Source organism: Bidens hawaiensis, unplaced genomic scaffold (assembly GCF_021521415.1).
Source record: "Bidens hawaiensis isolate Kalapana, Puna unplaced genomic scaffold, B.hawaiensis_p1.1 tig00004774_1, whole genome shotgun sequence".
NCBI lineage: Eukaryota > Viridiplantae > Streptophyta > Magnoliopsida > Asterales > Asteraceae > Bidens > Bidens hawaiensis.
Window position 1 is genome coordinate 1875217 of NW_027491298.1, and position 18702 is coordinate 1893918.

Sequence of the window (18702 nt, forward strand, 5' to 3'; positions counted from 1 at the left end):
GGCTATCAAAAGATTGAGGACAAGTCGGGAAAGTTGCAAAAGAACACAACAATATTTGGCTATGTACTCGAGCGTTTTTGGTGGGATCGTAATGGATGAAGCTGCCATGCTCATTCCCATGGATGACCATATGGTTCATAGAGGACATGGTGTTTTTGATACCGCTGCCATTGTTGATGGGTTACTTACTTACTTCATTCTCTTGCCTTGTTCAACCAAATTCCATATAAAAATGTTTCGAGTCAGGTTATTATTATTGTTGCATTTATATTTTACTATTATTGCATGTCAGATTCCTATATGAGCTGGAGCAACACCTCGATCGCTTCCTAGGTTCCGCAAATAAAGCGAAAATAAAGCCCCCTTTCGATAAAGAAACCACCAAAAGAATACTTGTACAAACCGTGAGTGCTTCTTTCTGTAAAAACGGATCATTAAGATACTGGCTTTCATCAGGTCCTGGTGATTTCCAACTCTCTCCCGCAGGCTGCCATGATTCAGCTCTTTATGCCGTCGTCATCCAAGACCAAACCCCTCCTAATTACAAGGGCATTAAAGTCATTACCTCATCCGTTCCAATAAAGCCGCCACAATTTGCCACGATGAAGAGCGTGAACTATCTTCCAAACGTCCTTTCGAAAATGGAAGCTGAAGAGAACGGGGCGTACGCTGCCATTTGGTTGGATGAGCAAGGGTTTGTTGCTGAAGGGCCTAACATGAATGTGGCTTTTGTCACACAAGAGAATGAGCTTTTGATGCCTTTGTTTGACAAGATACTTAGCGGGTGTACTTCGAAGAGGGTTTTGGAACTTGTGGGTGATTTGGTAAAAAAGGGGAAAGTTGCAGGGGTAAAAGTGAGAGATGTGAGTGTCGAAGAAGGGAAACGAGCGCGTGAGATGATGCTGATTGGCAGTGGAGTTGTTGTTCGGCCCGTTTTGCAATGGGATGATCAGGTCATAGGCAATGGTAAGTGTTGCTTTAGAAACAAGTCTTTGTTTTGAAGCTTTAATTATCATTTGAATTGAGTAAGCTAAAACTATATTTATTTTCAATGTGTTGTTGTCAGGTAAAGAAGGTGCAGTGACAGAGTCTCTGCGAAATCTAATTTTAGAGGACATGAAAAACGGGCCATCGACAGTACGCACCATCATTCCTTACTAATTTGCTTTGCCTGCTGCTTCGATTGAAGTTGTTATACAACTAGTGTTAATTCCTTCACTGATCGAAATTGTTGTACGTCTTGTAATCTAAGTTTAAATTTGTGAAATATCAAATGTCTAATCAATAACCATATAGAAGTGATAACTAATTGAGTTTGTTCAACTCAAGGGGTGGTTTTAAAAATTTCGATAATATGTAGTCTAACTTTCAAGTGATAACTAAAAAAAAAGAAGAAAAAAGGTCAACTTTAAAGCAAGGTACATGGGTTATGTTTGGGATTGCTTATTTTAACTTCTTTTTAACTTATTAACTTTTCTAAAAAGTTAATAAGTTGAAAGCTTGTTTGGGTAACTGAAAAGGACTTTGTATTTTAACTTTTAACTTGACTTTTTATTTAAAGTTGCAAGGTTGTTTGGGTAACAATGAACACCATGGGGCTCTATATCAAGCATTAGCATGCCAAGCTGATAGGGGACATAGCTAATGTTTAAGTAATGAGGCTAGTGTCGTCATCTAAACTGCTCGAACTCGCTGTTGCTCTCTCGGAAATTGATCGAAAAATGCTTAATCGTTTTTTCGCTCAATTGTAAACGACCCGCTCTGCTCTGTCACGTAGGTGAATTGATATAAAGTGATAACCAGGTTTGTTAACGGAATAAATGAACGTGGGTGGTTTGGACTTAACTCTCCAATATTTTATTATTCAAGAAAACTAACTCAAAAACTTGAATTACAACCCATACCCTAACTCGGTATTTATAATCTAACCTATACGCGTTAGACTACAACTAGGATTGCTAATAAAATGATAAAATCAGATAATTGATCCAAACTTGATAAGTATCTATAATCCTTAATTAACCTTTCTTGCACTCCAAGACTCCTTCCTTGTACCGCAAGCCACATATAATTAAGGACGGTTCGGTAATTAATTCCAACAATCACCCCCCTAATTTCCGAACCGGAATAGGGAGATTTTTAACACCGAGCAAATCCCGCATCTCTTTGAACTTAATCCTTGCAAGAGCCTTCGTCAATATGTCGGCCCGTTGCTCTTTGCCACTGATATGTTCAACTTCCAATTCACCATCTTGAACACAGTCCCGAATAAAGTGAAAACGGGATTTGATATGTTTGGTTCGACTATGGAAAATGGGATTTTTCACGAGTGCTATGGCAGACGTATTATCAATCTTTAATACCACCTTCTGCAATGCCTTTTCAGTAATCTCGCTTAACAACTCTCGAAGCCAAACGGCTTGGCCCGCGGCTGCTGATGCCGCCATATACTCTGCTTCACATGAAGATAAAGCAACTGTACTTTGCTTTTAAGAACACCATGTAATAGGAGCATCACCATAGTAGAACACGTGACCCGTGGTGCTCCGACGTCGTCTTCGTCGATATTGTGACTACTGTCACTAAACCCAAGTAGTAAACCGGTTCCACCTCGACCATACTTAATGCCATAATTTAGCGTGCCTTGTATGTATCGCATAATCTGTTTCACCGCCACCGAATGAGGAACTCTCGGGCTTTGCCGACTCACCACTCCAACCGAGTACACGAGATCAGGTCGAGTATGAACCAAGTACCGAAGGCAACCGACTTGTCGTCGATACTCCGTTGCATCTACTTCCGGTTCTGACTCAAGCTTTGACATCTTGTCCGCGGGCTGCATCGGACAATAAGTCGGATTACATGATTGCAAATTAGCCTCTTTCAAAATCTTCAACGCGTGGGCTTCTTGTTTAATTGCAATCCCGTCCGCCATTTGATTAACTTCAATCCCCAAATAATAAGATAATTTACCCAAATCGCTCATCTCAAACTTTTCTGCCATTTGTTTCTTGAACTCATTAATTTCGATCTTATCTGAACCCGTCACCACCAAATCGTCCACATAAACACCAATAATTAGGACCGATTTTGGTGTATGTTTCTTGTAAACCGCTTGTTCTTTTTCACACCTTTGAAATTTTAGACCTTTAAGAATCCCGTCTAGCTTGGTATTCCAAGCCCGTGGAGCTTGTCTTAGACCGTAAAGAGCCTTAGAAAGTTTGTAAACTTTTCCCTCATGCCCCGGTTTTTCAAATCCCTCCGGTTGCAAAACACATACTTCTTCCTTGAGCTTGCCGTGTAAAAACGCGGATTTAACATCAAGATGATGTAAATCCCAACCATTACTAGCTGCAAGGGCAATAAGAAGTCTTACGGTTTCGAGTCGAGCTACGGGTGCGAACGCATCTTCGAAATCAATCCCGGGTTGTTGCACGTAACCTTTTGCAACGAGTCGGGCTTTATACTTATTGATCGTCCCGTCGGCATTTCGTTTGATCTTAAATACCCACTTGAGCCTAATAATTTTTGCACCGTTTGGCGGGTCAACAAGAGACCACGTTTTATTTTTCTCAATTGACTCGATCTCTTGTTTCATGGCCCGCTTCCAATTAACATCATCTTTTGCCTGTGAATAATTAGATAGCTCGCCATCAGTTGTTATCAGGTGCACTTCGTCCCCTCCTCGTTCCACCCTGTCTTCGATCACGTAATCAGTTAATCGTACCGGGATCACATGGGTTCTGCTGGATCTTCGAAGTGGGGCTGCAGTTTCAAATCGGGCAGCTCCGGGGCTGTTTTGAGCTGTAAATGGGCTATTTTGGGCTGTAAACGAACTGTTTTGATGCTGGGTAGATTCTGTTGCGCATTCTGCAATTTCTTCGTGGGCTGAATGGGCCGGTCCAGCTGTATTTACAGCTTCATTAGCTGCAGCCGAGCTGCCAAAATGGGCTGAAGACTGCCCGTTTTCTGTGTCAGAGGTTGTTGCTGCAGTTGTTTCGATATTTGGGCCCAATGACTGGTTCGTGTTAAAACCCGATCCAACTTCAATTATAAATTCTTTTGGTTCGGGCTCGTTTTGTATTTTAACCCATTCCCAGCTTCGTTTTTCATCGAACCGAACTTCCCGACTTACATAAATTCTCCGGTGAGTTGGGTCGTACATTCGGTACGCTTTCGTGCCCGGTTCGGTCTCAAAGTGTACCATTGGTCGACTACGATCATCCAGCTTCTTCTGATTAAGTTTGGGTTCCTTGACAAAGCCGACACACCCAAATACCCTTAAGTGCTCGACTGTGGGTTTTCGACCGAGCAAAGCTTCGTATGGCGTCATAGCTTTAACCGCTCTCGTTGGAACCCGGTTTAGGATGTAAACCGCATGTCTCGCGGCTTCTCCCAAAAATATTTGTGGCACATTCATTGTTTTTAGCATACACCGAACAGCCCCGATAATGATTCGGTTTCGTCTTTCTACAACCCCGTTCTGTTGTGGAGAATACGGGGCTGGTAGATGTCTCTGGACTGCACTCGTTTCACACCAACTATTGAAGTCTTTTGATGTAAATTCGCATCCGCGATCTGTCCGGAAGACACCTATTTTAAACCAAACTTCGGTTTCCACCACACCTTTAAATTTCTTGAAGGTCTCGAATGCTTGATCCTTCGTCTTTAATAAATAGCACCACATATAGCGGGATAGGTCATCAACAATTAGGAACATATACCTATTCCCGACGGGTGTCGGTGGTGTTATCGGGCCACATAAGTCACCATGAATCAACTCGAGTGGCTTTGTTGCTCGATACTTGGCTTGGTCCGGGTACGGTTTGCTCGTTTGTTTCCCTACTAAACAAGAATCACAAACATTAATAGAATGGGAAATTAATGGAATTCCACGTACCATGTTTTTCGTGCCTAACGCCTTCATCGCCTCGAAGTTTAGATGCCCCATCCGGGCGTGCCATAGCCATGCCGGATCATCTAGTCTTGATAATAAGCAAACCGGGGCTCCCACGGTTAATTTATCCGTATACAACCGGTTTCTTGTTCGAAACACTTTCATCATCAATTTACCCTCGCCATCGTACAAGAGTAAATAATTCTCCTTCATTCGAACGTCACACCCGCTCTCGGTTGCTTGACCGAGACTAATTATATTGCTTTTTAAACTTGGTATAAAACAAACGTCGAATAAAACCCGGTGATCTCCAGTTTTTAAAGTAAACAAGATTGTTCCTTTACCGACTATATCAACACACGACCCGTCCCCGAATTTAACCTTACCCGTTATATTATTATTGAGTTCGGAAAAATACGACTGGTTACCCGTCATGTGGTTCGACGCTCCGTTGTCGAGATACCAAGTGCCTTCTTCAACTTTCTCGGTTTCTAAGCTTTTTGGGTTGACTCGTTCTTCGTTTAGATAAACGATTTCGTGAAGGTTTAAATAACCAGCCGGGTCACAATCTACTGGTTGGTTTGTTTCGGCTAGGTTTGCTTCCTGATTTGCTTGTCTTCGTTCCGGACACGAGGACACGAAGTGTCCCATCTCGTAACAACGAAAACATTTGATATGAGAACGGTCCTTCTTTACCTTCACCTGTCCTTCAGTTTGGTTCCGACCCGTTCCTTTTCCTCCAGTTCCCCGGTCCCGTCCACGACCACGTGAACCCGACTCGCCTCTACCTCGCCCCCTCGGTGTGTAACTTGACTGACCACGGTTCGAATACTCGGCTTTATGGAACATCAGCTTTCCTCGACTATCGGATTGACCTATCCCGTCTTTAATCCGTTCTTCATAAGCTTTTAAGCGTCCTGCAACATCATCGAAACCAACTGTCTTCAAGTTAACAAGTTGTTCAATCGAGGCTACCATATGTATAAAATTTTTCTTTGGTAGCCCGTTAAGAAACCTCTTAACCATCTTAGATTCTTCAATTGTTTCACCAAGAGAGGCTGCTTTTGAGGCAAGAGTACTTATTTGGCTTGCAAACTCATCGACCGTACTTGATTCTTTCATCTTCAAACTATCAAATTCATCCATGAGAGATTGAAGTCGTGCTTCCCTTACCCGATCAGCTCCTAGATGTCGGGCCTTGATCGTGTCCCACATCTCCTAAGCGGTCGGTAGATTCCCCACTTGCAAAGTCATTGCCTCCGGAATCGATTGGAACAGTAGGGCGATCGCCAAGTTGTTGTTCTTGGCATCCGTACTCGTTCCCGGGTCGATCATCTCCCACACCCCGTGAACATTGAAGATAGCCCGTAACTTCATTGCTCAAATTGTTTAATTCGTAGAGTTTAGCATCGGACAAATTAACGATGTCGAGCTATTCTCTTTCGTGTTCTGATTTCGATTACTGCTCTCGTCACCCATCGGAATTTTCTTCCTCCGGCTATACGTACTGAGCGGTGTTTTTGGTTCCTGTTCCAGCCCCTTAAAGCTTCCTGGTCTGATTCAATTTCTGAGAATCAACTGATGCCTTCCTATTCAATTGAATTCTTGAGTGCGTCTTGAACAAAACCCGGTTGGTTCTTGGAATTGTTCTCTTGCAATCTTCAATCGATTGGAACTGGTTCTTTGAGGTTTGCTCTCCTGCGATCTCTAATTAGTTTGGCTATGATACCAATTCACGTAGGTGAATTGATATAAAGTGATAACCAGGTTAACGGAATAAACGAACGTGGGTGGTTTGGACTTAACTCTCCAATATTTTATTATTCAACTCAAAAACTTGAATTAGAACCCATACCATAACTCGGTATTTTATAATCTAACCTATACGCGTTAGACTACAACTAGGATTGCTAATAAAATAATAAAATCAGATAATTGATCCAAACTTGATAATTATCTATAATCCTTAATTAACCTTTCTTGCACTCCAAGACTCCTTCCTTGTACCGCAAGCCACATATAATTAAGGACGGTTCGGTAATTAATTCCAACACTCTGTTCGGTTTGTAAATGAGCCAAGCAACAAGCAAAGGTCCGCTTGGTTCGGTTCGGCTAGAATATTTTTTGTTTATTTTATATATAATTATATGTGAACAAATATACAAATATATAGACACCACACATAAATATAAGTATACAATTTTTTAAAACCCATTAAAATTTTCATAATTCCATCAATTTTATAGTTTTATATGTTTCCTTTAAGTTTTCATAATACCAGAAGTTTGTTTACATGTTTATATCTCAGTTTTCAAATTTATTTCTTATAAAAGTTTACAACCTATTACACGTTTATCTAAAAATTACTAATATGTTTATGAAGTATATTATTTACAAACTTCAAACTTGTTTTCTATTGAAAATTTTAAAGTGAAAAAGAAATAAATAATGCTCGAAAATCGCTCGATTTCCGATCGAAAAATGTTTGATTCGATTTTGGCTCGTTTCGATTTTCGCTCGGTTTGAATTTCAGCCGTTCAGTTCGGTTGTAAATGAGCCAAGCAACGAGCAAGCCCTCTCTCGGTTCGGCTTAGCTCGTGAGCAGCCCTAAATGAGGGCCAATCGTGAGTTTATTGGGCAAGAGTCAAACATGACCACATTTATTTTATTTTCTCATTTGGGTTATGCATATCAGCAAACGATCGGGCAAGCACTCACGGTGGAATCACTACTGTTCCTCTCCTCATACTCAAATTAGAAGAAAAATGTTGGATTTTGTTTATTTTTACTTCTACATTGTGAGTCCCCATCATCATACATATACCCCAAATTATATGAGAAAGCTAAAATAATCCCTCATATTTGGATGTTTATTGTTCACATCCTATATTCTATATTTTAATGTGGTTGTGAGTGAAAAGATGTATTCTTTAATTGATTATGAATATATGCGACCATATGATATGGAGGGTCTTTCAATATTAATTTTGTGGATAAATGCATATCTTAGTTAAATTATATGAATGGAAGTGAGAACATTGTGAATAGCATTCACATTAATCCACCCCGCCCCATCTTTATAATTTAACTAAGTGTATCATTAAAAAAAATTCACAACCCATCCCCCTATATATATCCATAGTCAATTTTACAATACATTTTTATTCATTTTATAATTATTCTTTTTTCTTTCACTCATAAACAATATTAAAAAATAGATATGGGGTGAACAGTATCACATCAAATATAGGGATGTGTTTGTTTTCTCCTAAAAGTATATGAGGTTAAGCAATAGGGATGAGAGATGAGAGATGTTTTTGGTTATGAAGATTCGGTTGAGAATGGGGGATGGGTTGGAAATGCTCTAGGCAAACTAAATTTAATACATATTCACGTATTCTAACACTGAGTAGCATTGACATTAGTTGTTAATTGGGTCCATATAGGCATCCTAATGTGGAGGTAAAAAGACAAGAATTCTTTGTATTTTTTCTAAATTTTAGCGATGGGGATAAGGATAGAAAACCAAATGTGAATGATCTATAGATGAGATGGTTAACCATTCTAAAAAAAAGTGAAAGAAACATACATTTAGTTTTCTAGGAATCAGAATTTTGAGAAACCAAGCCGTTGGATCACGAGTCGGTGTTCGAGAAACCAAGTCATTGGGCCAAATTTCCTAGTCCTTGTGCGACCGGCCTGGTCATTGGGGCATGTTGATGAGTTGGTGTCCAAGAAACCAAGTTGTGTGGGCATGTCCACGAGTCGGTGTCCGAGATACCAAGTCAGTGGGGAATGTTTGTAAGTCATTGTATTAATTGTGTGAGCAGCGCTGGGGCAGGCATGTTCATGAGTTGGTGTCGAGATGTTGGGGGCATGCATGTTCACAAGTCGGACCGGGACCGTATCAAAATGTATGAATCACAAATCACAATAATCTTCATTTACAAAAAAGTAAAAAAAAAGGTGATATATGCAGAAAACATACAACTCCACGTGGAGACACCTCGTACTATTTATTTGCTGGAATTAAAACACGTACGAACACCATATATATTAATTTGACCACCACCGCCACCTTCATCAATATTAATATTAATACTTCCGATCATCTTCTTCTCCACCAAAATAAAATATATCAATGGCTTCTTCACCCATTCAACCTTTCTTCTACAACACCAAAACACAAACCTCCAACCGCCTTGCCGTCACCATCAACTTCAACTTCAACTTCAACTTCATTTCCGGTGGTTCCCGGAGGTCGCGGTTATTGCGTGCCTCGGCTGTCCGAACCGACTCGTCGTTGGTGGAAAATTCTGTGAACACCATCCGGTTCCTGGCTGTGGATGCGATCGAGAAGGCGAACTCGGGTCATCCTGGGTTGCCCATGGGCTGTGCTCCGATGGGGCATATATTGTTTGATGAGGTGATGAAGTATAACCCCAAGAACCCGTTTTGGTTCAACCGTGATCGGTTTGTGTTGTCGGCTGGACATGGGTGCATGCTGCACTATGCTTTGCTTTACCTGTCTGGCTACGATAGTGTTAAGGTAGGTAATCACTTCTCTTCCATCTAGTTTTAGACTCATAACTTACGTTTATGTCGTATTAAATTTGCAATTTAGGGGTTGTATTTTGTAGGTATAAAACTCTAATTATTTGTTTTGTGTAAATTGAATGTAGGAACAAGACTTGAAAAGCTTTAGGCAATGGGGAAGCAAAACACCTGGACACCCTGAAAACTTTGTGACACCAGGAATTGAAGTCACAACAGTTATGAGTAGCTAGGGTTGACCACTTGACTTAAAACATTTTCTCCATTTATTATATATATATGATTACGAAAACTATATTGTTACAACATCAGCCATATGTGACCCTTGAGCTAGCATAAATGTACACATGAATCTTTCCAACAGAATCTATAAAGCGGTTTTTATCCGTCTTCTTGTAGGACCACTTGGCCAGGGTGTTGCTAATGCGGTTGGTTTAGCCCTTGCTGAGAAGCATCTAGCAAGCCGATTTAACAAACCAGGCCTTGAGATAGTTGATCATTACACGTAATGCACCGTAACATTTCATTATCAAGTTCATTCTTTTTTAAATGGTACTAGTGTAAGATGTGGCAGCAACCAATCTTAACATTGAACTAGGTACGTTATACTGGGTGACGGTTGCCAAATGGAAGGGGTATCAAATGAAGCTTGTTCTCTTGCTGCACATTGGGGGCTCGGGAAGCTAATAGCCTTCTATGATGACAACCATACCTCCATTGATGGAAACACAAATATTGCTTTCACTGAGAATGTTGATAAACGATTTGAAGGATTAGGGTGGCATGTAATTTGGGTGAAGAACGGTAATTCCGGATATGATGAAATCCGTGAGGCCATTGAGGAAGCAAGGTCTGTTAAAGATAAACCAAGTTTGATCAAGGTATACATATATATTTCCTTTAGTCATGCATACTAATTAAGCATTAACAAAGGTGGCCGTTTCAGCCTATTTACTTACGAATGAGTCAATCAGGATTATGTTTTCTTTAAAAGCTATTTTAGCTCCCGTTATTAATAGCTGTCTCGCTAAGAACCTAGAATTAATATACATTACATATATGCTCATATATAATGAAAGTTTATATATGTGCATGATGCTATTAGATGATTTAACCTGTATATTTTGTTAAATGAAAAGAACATTTTTTTTGTCATGTTTGTTCAAATAAATTTGTTTTAAGTTAATAACTCTTCGTTGTTAAACGAATATAGATTAGTTTGTGAAAAAAAAAACTTCTCTTTGTCGGGTTTTAGGTTACAACTACAATTGGTTATGGATCACCAAACAAGGCTAACTCATATAGTGCTCATGGTAGTGCATTGGGAGCTAAGGAAGTCGAGGCCACAAGAAAAAATCTCGGATGGGCCCACGAGGCATTTTATGTACCCGATGATGTTAAAGAGTACGTTCTACCTTGTGCCCATCATTCTAATTCAATTGTATGATGTCATAACAAATATTATATCAATACAGAAAACAAAATGCGACCTTAAAATATTAATTTACGAATTGTGTAGGCATTGGAATCGTCACATTTCTGAAGGAAAAGTTCTTGAAAGTGAGTGGAATAAAAGGTTTGCAGCATATGAGAACAAGTACAAAGAAGACGCAACAGAATTAAAAGCTCTTATCGATGGTGAATTGCCCGTTGGTTGGGAGAAAGCTCTACCGGTTAGTTTCTTACAAACATAATTTAACTTGTTCATAAATAAACAGATACGCATTTTATATTTATGTTTCTTACAGACTTACACTCCACAAATCCCGGGAGACGCGACAAGAAACCTTTCACAACAATGCTTAAATGCTTTAGCAAAAGTTCTCCCCGGGCTTCTCGGGGGCAGTGCTGATCTTGCATCCTCTAACATGACACTTCTAAAAATGTTTGGAGACCTTCAGAAACCGACCCCGGAAGAACGTAATATCCGGTTTGGTGTCCGTGAACATGGCATGGGTGCGATTTGTAACGGGATTGCTCATCACACAAAGGGACTTATTCCATATTGTGCAACTTTCTTTGTATTCACAGATTACATGAGACCCGCTATGAGGCTCGCAGCATTATCCGAATCTAGAGTGATATACGTAATGACCCACGATTCAATCGGTTTAGGGGAAGACGGGCCCACCCACCAACCTGTTGAACATATATCAAGTTTCCGAGCCATGCCAAATATTCTCATGCTCCGACCTGCTGATGGGAACGAAACCGCGGGTGCTTATCGTGTGGCGATTCTCAACACGAAACGTCCTTCGGTTTTGGCGCTCTCGAGGCAAAAGCTTCCGAATTTAAGTGGCACAGGGATTGAGAAAGTCGAGAAAGGTGGATATATCTTGTCGGACAATTCGTTAAACAATAAACCCGATGTGATTTTGATTGGGACTGGGTCGGAATTGGAAATTGCAGTGAGGGCGGGTGATGAGTTGAGGAAAGAAGGGAAGGCGGTTCGGGTGGTGTCGTTTGTTTCGTGGGAGCTTTTTGACGAGCAAAGTGATGAGTATAAGAAAAGTGTGTTGCCAAGTGGTGTAACAGCTCGGGTTAGTATTGAGGCGGGGTCCACGTTTGGGTGGGAGAAGATTGTAGGGAGGAAAGGGAAGGCGATCGGGATTGATAGGTTCGGGGCAAGTGCACCTGCAGGGAGGATATATAAGGAGTTTGGAATTACAGCTGAAGCTGTTATTGAAGCAGCAAAGGCAGTTTGCTAGATGTGTTGAATATGAATATGAGGTAATAAAAAGTGATAGAAAAATGGTAGGTTAGGATCTAAATATAAAAACTATACTTTTCATATATGTGTTGTATTTAGTTATGTTATGGCTAAAAATGCAACATAAATAGGAGTTATTTAAAAAACAAATCCAAAGCACCAAATCTGCTAAGAGGAGTCAAAAACTAGACTTTAGAGCAATATGCTTACAAACTACAGACAACAATGCAACATGTGCCGGACATAAAACTCGACCTTACAGATTAACTAAAAACCTCATGTAAAGTTGACTTTTGGTATGTAATATAAAACCGAATATGATAATTAATGGCCCCCATTGGTGGTGTTGCTTTCCGTTTCCTCAGCATCCTCGAACCTTTGGTCGTTTATATGAAGCTGTCACAGGTTTAGAACAAACATAATGTAAATTGTCGGACGAGGTTAAAAAACAAAAAATGAATTAAAAGTATGAAAGCGTACCTCAAGCACATCGCGAGCCAGGCCACTATTTCCATTCGGATGACCAATTGTGCTGAAACTCGTTTGTGATGAATCCCAATCCGAATCAACTTCATCTGAAACATGCATGTAAGATGCACAAAATAAGATTTAACACAGGTCTGGATGATGCAGATTGCAGAGTTGGCAAAGCGACTGAGTCCGGTAAGATGTTCAGGTCCAACTTTTTGTCCACTAACTTTAAAACTAGCAACGTTAAATATAATTCTAAAAACTACATTGTATTACTTCAGTAATAGCAACTGAAACCAATTAGAAGTATTAACTTTGGATGACTTTCAACCCATTTAACATGTTTCTTTTAGAGATAACATTTTACCCGTTTAACTAAGGGTGTAAGTTAGTCGAGCCGCTCAGGAGCTACTGGAGATAAGTTCGCTAAAAGCTCGAATTGAGCCAAGCTTAAACAACCTCAAGCCTAAACTAGAGCTCATTTACTAATAAACAAACTCAAGCTTCATATACTGAACTTCAACAGATTGCGAGCCTAAGCAAGCTATTATTATATAAAATATAGCCATAAGCGTGTTCATACCTAAACCCGATTGATCAGCACTGAAAACCCAATTGTGCTCCTCTTCCTCCTCTGAAAAAAAAAAAAAACTAAAAACGAGTAAGCAAATGGCAACAAGTTAAAAAGGTCTTGAAATCTGACAGTCGGGCACTGCACCTTGACCTTTAGCAGGTTCAGGGTTTAGCTCTGCACACTCATTAAACACCTCAAAAAGAGCATCCACTGTCAACCAAGTAAGAGATATATTAATATGGGATGATGAACGTATTGCAATTATGTGATGTATTATTGTATTCAAGTGAGAAGTATACATTGATTAGGGTCAGAAGGCACAAGCCTCATCTCGGTAATCTTTGATACATCCAACGTATGATCAGATTCTGAATCAGAGTCTTCTGATTCATCATCTTCACCCCCTGTGTCAACCTAAAACAACAATAAGTTACCATTGTTATTGTTGTATGACCAATCTTTATGTATGACAGAAATGCAGATACTGTATGCTATATGTATTGCATATAAGCTTCGAATTCATTCATACCAAACCCAAAAAGTATGAAATAGAAAACATATGAGATTGGTGGATGAGATACCTGAATAGGCATCAGGATCCCTAGAAATCGACTGCGTAGCCTTTCGTCTTGTCGATATCGCTCAACCACATGAGCTGTCTGCAGAAAGTAATTTAATTTAGTTTATAGTTATATAAAGAAAAGGATAAAAGTTGTTATACTTGGTGGAGATGTAGAGACTGCCGGGAGGACGGTTTCCGGTTGGACGTGCATAAGCTCCTCGCCGTTGTCGCCATCGTCACCGGCTGTCAACTACCTTAGTCCTGCACCTGCCATTGTTGATGGATTATTTTAGCTTACCCGTCTCTAAAACCCTAGGGTGCTTTAAAAAACAAGGATAAAATTTAGAGACTTCTTAAAAATAATTTATTATAGAGTGCTTTTATTGGTATGAATTAAGAATCATAAATCTTTTAACCTATTAATGACATACTTATATTAATTGTAATTATCTATATCATATGCTAAAGTTAAATTACCAAGGGGGACAAAAACAAGGAGCGATTTGTGACAAAAAAACCATTTAAAAGTAAATTCAGAAAAAATAATAAAAAAATCATAATTCAAAATATAATTAAAAAGCGAAAAATTTATATAACTAAAGTGTTTCCCCCATCATTACTGTTAAAAAAAAACCGACGAAAATACAATACCGAGATAAAAAACACAATGAACTTTGTTTAGAAGAAAATTTGGTTCCTATCTTTAATACGTGTGCTTTTTGAGGGTCAATTAATGAAATTTGTTTAGAAGAAAATTGTCACTAAGGGTAGAAAAATGTTTGGAGTATACTTAAATTTGATTATTCAACATACTTAATGCTTTGGTAAAGGCTGTCAAAAGAGAGGGCTAAGCTGGCATCAGTCGGCCTATGTTGATCTTGAAAGAATTCTCTTCACCCCCCCCAAAAAAAAAAATTTATAATTTTTCCCCCTAAATGGTCCGTGTCAAATATGGTTGCAACAAATATTATAGAATAGGCTTTATACATTAAATTTACACTAGGAATCTGTCTCCTTGTAAACTAATATTTTTCTTATATGTCATTTTGATCTCTATTATGTGTTTTCTGGTTTCTTATTCTACTTTTTTTTAAGCTTGATCCTCTTTCTTGCATTGTTAACTTATTGTGGCCTTCGCAAGCTTACGATTAACAAGCTTGAATTAAATCCCAGTGAAAGTTTCACAAAGGTATTGGTTATTTTGTTTTTAAAGCCTTATATATAACATCAAACTTTTGTGGGAACCATCGTTGAGATTTTTAAATAAATTTGTTTTGTGTGCAGATATGATATATTTTCAAGATCTATTTGTTGGGAAAAACGGCCATCTAGCCACGAACGGTAAACAAAAATGCGGAATTAATCTTCGTTTGGCTAAACTTTTTCCCGACCCGAATGAACCAATGAGGATGCAAACAAATAGGGTATAATTTAAAAGTAAAAGTGACACAAAAATTTTAGCGTGGAAAACCTCTCAAGGCGAGAGTAAAAACCATGGGACTACTAGAGTTGCTTCAAATCCACTATCACCAATAATGAGCAATACAAAGTCTTCTTTAGGTGAAACTAGAGGCATACACAAAACATCATATACGTGGAACAATAATTACTTCAAGTATATGGAATCAAAAACTACAAAAGAAAGCGAGTAAGAGGAATCACCAACGAGAGAATAAACCAATCTCTGGAACGTCTCTTATCTCCACAAAACACCAAAAGAAATTGAGCACCAATAAAAAAAGCTTCCCTTCCAAAGTTGTGTCGACAGAAGAAGAGGAATACCAAAATAAGGTTCTGGATTATTTCCTTTCTTGTATGCGGCAAATTAAATCACAAGAAGAAAAACCTATTTGTAACCTTTTTGTGTTATGTCGGTTATATACCAGTATTCCAAATAAACCTTGTTTCTCACGTGAACTTGGAGCCCAAGATAAAAAACACCACAAATATTATGTGGCCCAAAAGTAAATCACCAATTGTGATTTGTATGCATACATACGTAACAAAAGAAATAATAATTTCTTTTCTTCTTTTCTTTTCTTTATTACCAAATAATATTAATAGTAATAATAAAACCCATGTAGAGTATTATTTGTTGGGCTTTTTCATGGGCAAAAAATACCCCAACACTATTATCATATCATAGCATTCACATCTCTTCCCTTATTTTCAAATCCAAAATTACACTAAAAATCACTATAATTTCTCTATTCTTTTCAATAAAATAATATTTTTATGGAGTATTGACTTCATATAATCTCAACTATACCTGATTGGCAAATATAAGACTCAGCTATTGAAATGACAAAAAATATTCCCAACTACGCATGTGGGTGCAAAGTTAACGGAAACTTAATCAGCCGTTAGTTTTTTGTGACGTGGCCGCTGACTTGTCTCTTAACCAACTGACGGGGACGATGCGTTGTCATTAAGTAGCTGGCAGGGACAATGAGTTTTCATTAATTACAAAAGGATTAATAATAATAATAACTACCAAGTCATCGGAAAACATGGCTTCTCTCTTGGTTTAAAAGCAACAAGGAACCTGCTTCAACTTCCACAACCAATAATCATTAACCCAACTCCAAACCCACCGACAACCTTCCAAATGTGGCTTCTCTCTTGTCTCTTGCCTGTTCAATTATCCCAACCCACCATTAGGATTTTCTGGGTTTTGCCGCGCAAGACGTTGTTAAGGGTTTCATCATCTCCGACCATCTTCGCCGCCAAATCCTACCACCCCACCACATCTCAATTCTCAAACCCATCAGCCTCCATATCTCCACTTCCTTCAAATCATACCTAATTCGAAAAACCCTAATTTTTCCCTAAGTGTAACCCTGGTTTCATCCTAGGAAGATGACAATATATCAGTGCTTCAAGCCGATGAACTGGAATCCGCCGCCGCCGAATATTGAGAAGCCACTACTCCGGTTCAAGATTGTGGTTCCGACGATGGAGAGCCTGAACCGGAGGCGGAGGAGTTTGTTGAGCCGCCGGAAGATGCGAAGTTATTTGTGGGCAATTTGCCGTATGATGTGGATAGCGAGCAATTGGCTCAATTATTTCAATAAGCTGGGTTTCACCTTCGATTAACAGGTTTTCACTCATTTATAATTAATGACAACTCATCATCCATGTCAGTTGGTTAATGACTACTCATCGTCCCCGTCAGCTGGTTAAGAGACAAGTTAGCGGCCACGTCACCAAAATCTAGCTCTTGGTTAAGTTTTCGTTAACTTTGCACCCACATGCGTAGCTGGGATTATATATATATATATGTCATTTCAATAGCTTAGACTTATATTTGCCAATCGGGCATAGTTGGGATTATGTGAAGCCAGTACTCTTTTTTTTTATACATTTATCATTACCTTTTATCTTTCCTTTACTCACAACAACTTTCAAAGAACATTTAAAAGTTTATAGGGTGCTACAGGAACTTTTCAGATATACAAAAAAATCATGGCGTTTTCTCCACTCTTCACTCACAACACCTTAAATCACTTACTAAATTATAAAGACTTCACTCACATAATAAAGTGGATAGGATGTGAATGCTCTCAATGTTTTCAGTTACAGTCAGTGTATCATAGTTACACACACTACATAGTTTTTATAAGTACAGCCAAATGCTGAATTGTTCTAATAAGACGTCATTCGAATGGAAACTAAACAAGAAGACAACTAACCACTTAAATTCATGTTTATTAGCATAAATTCAAGTCCAGAATCGATAAAAAATTGATTTAGATAACTCCCTAAACACTTTTATTACCGAAAAAATATAACTTAAAAACTCAATTACAATGTAAAACGTAACTTGGTTATATAGGCTAACGTAAACTCATTAGATTATGACTCCAATTGCTAGAAACTATGACTGCTAGCAAACTTTCTTGGACACCAAATAATTGCCACCGACTTGTGGACTAAGTAATTGCTAATTAATATAATGAGTAACTGTTGGTACAGCGGGTATAGCGACAATGAAGGTATGACAACCCAAGAGTATGACACTAACAAAGATTTCTAACCTGCTAAGATAAAAGAAAACGACAGGTTAGTCTCACCGGGGGAGAGGGTCTTCTGCGATCAGCCTCCGGCATGAGAATTAGTGATTTGAGTAAGAGGTGAAAAGAGAGTAAGTATGAAGAGAGAGTAGAGAGAATAGGATAAGAATGAATGAAGAATACCTTTGGTGAAGTCCTCCATTTATAGGCAACACAGAAGATTCTTTGGGGAAGCTTAAGCTTCTAAAAGGGTTAGGGTTAACTCATCTTTCAGCATGTTCAGACAAGCAATATCATTTTAGTGTAACTTGCTATCTACTTTTGTCCCGCCATATCGAAATTTGTGCTTTATTATAGATTTCAGCTTTATGTCAAATCATATGTGACTTTTCTGAGATTTACTGTAGCGAGAAGCTTCCCTAGTCAACCTAGAAGCTTTAGTAATGAAGCTTAGAGCTTCGTAGTCTAGAAGCTTGTGTTTGCTGCTTCCTAGCTTCTAGGATTCACTGGCTTATGGGTGAGTAAGGGTACTACGTCATCAGCTCCCTAGTCAAAAGTATTTGGAGTGTCATGATGAATGCTTGCGACTTAACTCTTTTTCTTCATGATGTCCCCCTAGGGTGTTTAATGCTTTATGGGCTCAACGGCATGCCTTTTCATAGACCAAGGCATATACCCATTTTGTTGTTTTGGGCTTGTTTATTGAAGCCCAAGAGCTAGAAAATGTTTATTTGTTGTGTGGTCTAGAAACTAGGATCTTGTGGTGCAAAGCTTCCGCATTTGAAGCTTAGGACTAGAAGTTTGAAGCTTGTCGCATTAACCTTTCAATTATTATGTTTATTTTATTCAAGTAGTTGCTCCTGTCATAACTGACTGATTTGACGGTTACAGCACGAGCTCATTATATCCCTAATTAATATA

At 38.9% G+C, this 18702-nt stretch overlaps 1 protein-coding gene and 2 pseudogenes across 3 annotated transcripts; 2 read left to right on the forward strand and 1 right to left on the reverse strand.

Moving 5' to 3' along the window:
• Positions 1–1216, forward strand: LOC143628074 (D-amino-acid transaminase, chloroplastic-like). The gene is made up of 3 exons (XM_077097747.1): positions 1–180; positions 293–966; positions 1067–1216. The coding sequence occupies exons 1-3, from the start codon at positions 62–64 to the stop codon at positions 1159–1161; spliced, it is 888 nt and encodes a 295-aa protein (XP_076953862.1). The 5' UTR covers positions 1–61; the 3' UTR covers positions 1162–1216.
• An 8053-nt stretch (positions 1217–9269) lies between these two features.
• Positions 9270–12204, forward strand: LOC143628075 (transketolase, chloroplastic-like; annotated as a pseudogene). Its single transcript, XR_013152697.1, has 7 exons — positions 9270–9446; positions 9580–9685; positions 9851–9956; positions 10050–10332; positions 10707–10855; positions 10971–11124; positions 11200–12204. The product of XR_013152697.1 is annotated as a transketolase, chloroplastic-like (transcript).
• A 179-nt stretch (positions 12205–12383) lies between these two features.
• On the reverse strand, positions 12384–16879 carry LOC143628057 (chloride conductance regulatory protein ICln-like; annotated as a pseudogene). The gene is made up of 9 exons (XR_013152694.1): positions 16733–16879; positions 13928–14018; positions 13788–13865; positions 13678–13697; positions 13506–13620; positions 13351–13416; positions 13216–13257; positions 12642–12736; positions 12384–12557 (listed from the first exon to the last, which is right to left on the reverse strand). The product of XR_013152694.1 is annotated as a chloride conductance regulatory protein ICln-like (transcript).
• Between the last annotated feature and the right edge of the window lie 1823 nt (positions 16880–18702).

Bases quoted from the DNA above. Each gene is read 5' to 3' on its own strand.
- LOC143628074 (XM_077097747.1), top strand. From the start codon at position 62: ATGTACTCGAGCGTTTTTGGTGGGATCGTAATGGATGAAGCTGCCATG. The intron at 181-292 runs GTTACTTACTTA...ATTGCATGTCAG, and splicing joins ACCGCTGCCATTGTTGATGG to ATTCCTATATGAGCTGGAGC. The intron at 967-1,066 runs GTAAGTGTTGCT...TGTTGTTGTCAG, and splicing joins TGATCAGGTCATAGGCAATG to GTAAAGAAGGTGCAGTGACA.